This window comes from Mesitornis unicolor, unplaced genomic scaffold (genome assembly GCF_000695765.1).
Source record: "Mesitornis unicolor isolate BGI_N332 unplaced genomic scaffold, ASM69576v1 scaffold4365, whole genome shotgun sequence".
In the NCBI taxonomy this organism is placed as follows: domain Eukaryota; kingdom Metazoa; phylum Chordata; class Aves; order Mesitornithiformes; family Mesitornithidae; genus Mesitornis; species Mesitornis unicolor.
In genome coordinates, this window is record NW_010186024.1 from 327 (window position 1) to 5,562 (window position 5,236).

At 53.7% G+C, this 5,236-nt stretch overlaps 1 protein-coding gene across 1 annotated transcript; it reads left to right on the forward strand.

Moving 5' to 3' along the window:
* Positions 1 to 303: 303 nt before the first annotated feature.
* PPM1M (protein phosphatase, Mg2+/Mn2+ dependent, 1M) lies at positions 304 to 5,236 on the forward strand (the record flags this gene model as incomplete). The annotated part of the gene is made up of 9 exons (XM_010185009.1): positions 304 to 427; positions 998 to 1,252; positions 1,713 to 1,825; positions 2,388 to 2,472; positions 2,761 to 2,879; positions 3,314 to 3,377; positions 4,270 to 4,377; positions 4,667 to 4,815; positions 5,092 to 5,236. Coding segments are annotated over 9 exons (1,162 nt in total), but the record flags the coding sequence as incomplete, so codon positions are not given.

Sequence of the window (5,236 nt, forward strand, 5' to 3'; positions counted from 1 at the left end):
AAACTCCCACCCAGGGACAAACATTAGCAGGCTAGAAGGAAAATCGGTGGTAGCGGTTTTGCAACTCAGTGTGTCACACACACTGACAGGGACTGCTTGAGGCCGTGGGGCTCCAAAACCACCCGTCCAACTGACCCATGCACATAAACGACTTGTTATTTAGGTCCTCAGCAAAGAGCGAGCCAGAAGGACGGGGCAAGGGGCAGCCATTTGCCATGGCTGCAGAACACCCAGCAGAGCTGGCTGGGAGCAGGTGAGGTGCAGTGCATCTGCACACCTTACCTGAAGCGTTTGCACCCCCAGGGTTATCAATGCCGAGAAGTCGGAGTTCAACGAGGACCAGGCGGCCTGCTGTCGGATCTCCATCCGGAGGAGAGAGCTGGGCCTGGAGGAGGACGAAGAATGGCTGATCCTGTGCTCCACGCAGGTATAGCCCACGGGCAGGCTGTGCTTTCCCTGCTGCCAGCCCTGGTCCACACCCAAAGGCCCAGGTACAGGCAACACGGGGTTGTCCCATCAGTCCTACGTGCCCACATGCTGAAACACCTCCTTGGAGGCATTTAGGGGACCCATGTACCCTATGTCTGGCCAGGAAATGCTCAGCTCTTCCTGTATGTGCCATTTCTACTTCCTTGGCCCATGCCTTGTGGCATCTGGGGTCATCCAAGCCCTTTGCTCAGTGTCCTCACCTTTGCTGTCCTTGCTGCCTGCAAGGGCCAGTTTGTGCTGTCATCACTGGGGGACAGCAGCGGGTGCCAGGCACATGGGATGCTCTCAGCTGGGACGGGCTCTGCCTTGCCTCTTGTAAGATGGAGCAGCCCCATCTGCCCTGAAACACAAAGGAATAGCCTGTGAGGGTGGGTGGCTGCAGACCCAGCCGCCCAGAGCTCCTGTGATGGGTCTGGCAGAGCAGCACATGGGCATGACAGGTCATCCCCCCTGTCTTTTCCCTCTCTGAAGCTCTCCTTTGTTTTCTTGTCCCTCTTCCCCACTGCAGTTTCTGACTGGTTATTACTGGGCACTGTTTGATGGCCATGGTGGCCCAGAAGCTGCCATCATCGCCTCCAACTATTTGCACTACTGCATCAAGCAGAAGCTGGAGGAGGTTGCGGGAGGCATCACAGAGGCCTGTCCACCTATGCACCTGAGCAGACGCTGCGTCTGCAACAGCGACCCCCAGTTTGTGGAGGAGAAGCACATCCATGCAGAAGACCTGGTGGTGGGAGCCTTGGAAAATGCCTTCCAGGAGTGCGTGAGTACCCCGTGCCGGTCCTGCTGCCCCGAGCAGTCTGTCCCTTCCTGCTGCCCAGGGTGGACAATGTCTGCAGCTCTGCAGCAGGCAGGAACATTCAGCGAAACCTTTTAAGTGTGCTGAAATCACTCTGGGTCAGCTCCCCAAGATCTGCCTCAATCTGTTGGACGTTGGCAGTGCTGACCCAGAGCAAAGCTACAGCATTTTTGCTAAACTGCACCCAGGGGATAGGTTTCTTTAGGGCTAGATGGTGGCTACTGTCAGACTCAGGCAGCGTGTACAAGTTTGAGATCTCCCCATCACGCTCCTAAAGTGGTCCTTGGGCCAGTAGCAACATCTTCTTTTACCTTGCTGGTTTCCCAGGGCCCATCTGCAATCAGGTTCAGCTCTGGATTTCTGCTAGGTGGCACGAGGCAGCTGCCTGGTTCACGTCACTCTCCAAACGTGTTTAAACCAACAGGATGAAGTCATTGGTCAGGAGATGGAAGCTACGAAGCAGACAGGAGGTTGCACTGCTCTGGCTGCCCTTTATTTCCAGGGAAAGCTGTACGTGGCTAACGCTGGGGACAGCAGGTGAGCCACAGTAAAAGAGGGAACTTGCTGGGGGATGAGAGCTGGGAGATAAGCAGAGTTTCCAGCACCTTACTTAGCCTTACAGAAGGTAAACGTGCAGCCCAGCCATTTACCTCCTGCCTGCCACAGGACCTTTGGGTGGATACCCTCATGCCTCCCAGAAGGGTTTTGGAATTTCGAGGGACTAACACTGCGCAGCCACAGGGCAGTGTTGGGGTCGTAGCCCAGCAGTAAGCTCAGCCTGGCAAGTGTTTAGAAGTGGGAGGTGATTTTAAAGTATCTTAAAGAGCTTCCCCATCTGACCTTGGTCCACTGTTCCTCTGGCAGTGAGCTCTACCATCGGCAAACCAGGCTCAGTTCTCTGGTGCAATAGTGCAACTGCAATGGAGTTATTGAAAATACACCAGCACTTCTAAGCATTACTTGGTGCAGAGCTGTTCTCTGGCATTGCTCTGCTGCTGTTACCCACGGTCCCACACCTGGCTGACTCCAGGGCTCACCTGGGTAATGGGAGGACTGCAGTGACAGACATGCTCAGCTCTTTGCCTCTTCCCCCTTATAGGGCGATTCTTGTTCTGAAGGACAACGTTGTGCCCATGAGCTGCGAATTCACACCTGAGACAGAGAGGCAGCGAATTCAGCACTTGGTGAGTGACTTCTCTGCATCAGACAGTCCAGCTGCGAGTGTCCCACTGTCAGAGAGGGCTGTGTTGTGGCCAGAATGTCATCTGGCACTAGCAAAGGAGGGCTAGAGGCAAGATTCAACCAACAGCCTTTACTACGGGAGGTGCTTGCATCCTCCTTGGGATGCATTTTCCAAGTTCAGTTCTCCATTCTGCTGCTGGGGCTGCCAGTCCCAAGGCAGCAGCAATCCTGGTGCCCTACTCCACTGAAGCAGAGCCTGTCCACACCAACACTTTTATTTGTTCCTCCAGGCTTTTCTTTTTCCCAAGCTCCTGGACGGCGAGTTCACGCGCTTCGAGTTTCCACGGAGGTTGAAGGGAGATGACCTGGGCCAGAAAGTCCTGTACCGGGATTACTTCATGGAAGGCTGGTGAGTCCTGGCTGGCTGAGGATAAAGGTGCAGCACAGGGCAGCTTTACCTGCTGGTAGTGATGGGGAGCTGAAGGAAGAAGGAGCATCCCCCAGTGGTGAGAGCAGCAGGCTTGATGCTGCTGTGAGCATCCTGGCAGGCTGGTTAGGGAACAGTGGAGATGCTTCTGGGATCCTGCACGGTGGGGCTGGTGCAGGAGATCCCAGCCTGGTGCAGTTACTAACTGGGGAGGAAGGGGAGATGGAAAAATGCCTGGGCATTCAGCAAGGGGTCATAGTCACTGCATCTGCTTCAGCAGGTCACGGTGCCCCCTCCTCAGTCAGCTGCCTGTGCACAGGGGCACCACAAAGGTTGATTCACAGTTTAAATGTTCTGGCTATATTGTACCTGTAAGTCAGACAAATCCCAAATCAACGCTGAATCCTCTGTTCTAGGGGATACAAGACGGTGGAGAAAGCCGACCTCAAGTATCCTCTTGTCCACGGCCACGGGAAGCAGGTAGCTTAATGCTTTACACACTGGGAAGGGCAGAGGCAAGTCTGCTGGGGGTCCTCAGCATGCCCAGCACTCACAGTCGTGCTCTGGGGCGCTACAGCAGACTGGGGCTGCAGAGCATCCAGTGCTCTGGATGCCAGTGCTCTGCCAGCACGGCGCAGTCCTACATTCCTGGTGCAGCAGCTCTCTTTCCTAGCACCATGTTCATGCAAACCAGAGCCCTCTAGGGAAAAGAGGTTGCATTCTCCTTCACAGTAGCTGCTGTCAGAGTGCACAGCAGCCCAAAGCCAGCCTGCCCTTATCTCCCCTTGTGCACAAGAACTCATTTCAGATGAGAACTCATTTCATCAGATTCCCCTTTGACTGCCTCCTCCAGCCTTTCCCAAAAACCCTCTTCCACGAGGAATGGCTGAGAAAAGGAACCCAGAAAGGGAAGGAGGAGGCAGAGAAGCAATGGCTGCACACATCCAGTGTCTGACTGCTGGGGTCGAGCAGGAAGATTCCCATTGCCTCCCCCCGTGCTACAACCCACATGCCACCCCCTTGTTTGCCAGGAGAAAGGATGACTCCCCCTTGCCTCAAGCCAATTTTCTTGCTTACCACCCAAAATCAAGAGCAGATGCCACCATGGGTTCCTGGGGTCTGTACGTTACCCAGAGTACATGTACTGACTACAGAGCACGCTGGGGGCTGTCCAGGTGCAGGCTGTGTCCACGCTCTCATCAGGCCATCGCTCCTGGTCACTCCTCCATCTCCCAAGTCTCCAGGTGCTGCTCTCGGTGAAGCTTAAGAGAAGGGTTCTGAAGGCAACACAGCTCAGTCAGGACAAGCCACACATCAGCCTTTCAAGCTGCCACATTATGTTTGAATATTGTTTTGCGTTGTTTGGGACCAGGCTCGCCTGCTGGGGACTCTGGCTGTCTCTCGAGGTCTGGGAGATCATCAACTCAAAGTCATTGACACCAACATCGAAGTCAAACCTTTCCTCTCCTGCATTCCCAAGGTCAGTCGTGGTACACAGGCATTACAGGGTGGAATCAAACATGCTGCTCCCCCTCTGTGACACAGACCTGGCAGGTCTTAGCTGTGTCCCTTTTTCCATCCCCCATCTCTCTGCACAGTGCCCAGAGAATCTCCAAGACAGAGCAATCTACAAGCGTAGCAGCAAGGGGATGTAAAAGATTCAAAACACCCTGGTCTCACTTTAAGTCATCTGTCAGGGGAAAAGTAATCTCCCTGAGTCCTCCGTTACACTGCAGGAGTTGTCACTCATTTACTCCTGTGCATTCCAGGTGAATGTGTTTGACTTTGCTCTGCATGACATTAAGGAGGACGATGTCCTCATCATGGCAACTGACGGCCTTTGGGATGTTCTGTGCAACACAGAGGTGGCCCAAATGGTCAGGAGCTTCCTTGCAGAAAACAGGACAGATCCTCACAGGTAACACCAGCTTTGCCGTTATTTTCCCTTCCTTTTGCCTTCCAGGACCTGGTCAGACCAAAAGCAGGCTGAGATCACTCTGCTTCTGGGTCAGCTCTGGCACGACCAGACTCTCTTTTCTGTGATTCTGGAAACTGCTTCCTAATCTTTCCCCATCCTAAAAAACAATTACAAAGCTGGTGTCTACTATTTTGACAACACAAAGACACATCTCAATGATGTTCTCAAGGAATAGTGCCACACTAAACCAAACTCTGCATTTTTTTCCACCCACAGGTTTTCAGAACTGGCCAAGTGCTTGGTATGCAGAGCAAGGGGACAGAGGAGAGGCCACCAGTGGATGTTGGATGACAGCCACGAGGCATCGTACGATGACATCTCTGTATTTGTCATCCCACTACACAACAGGGATGAGGACTGA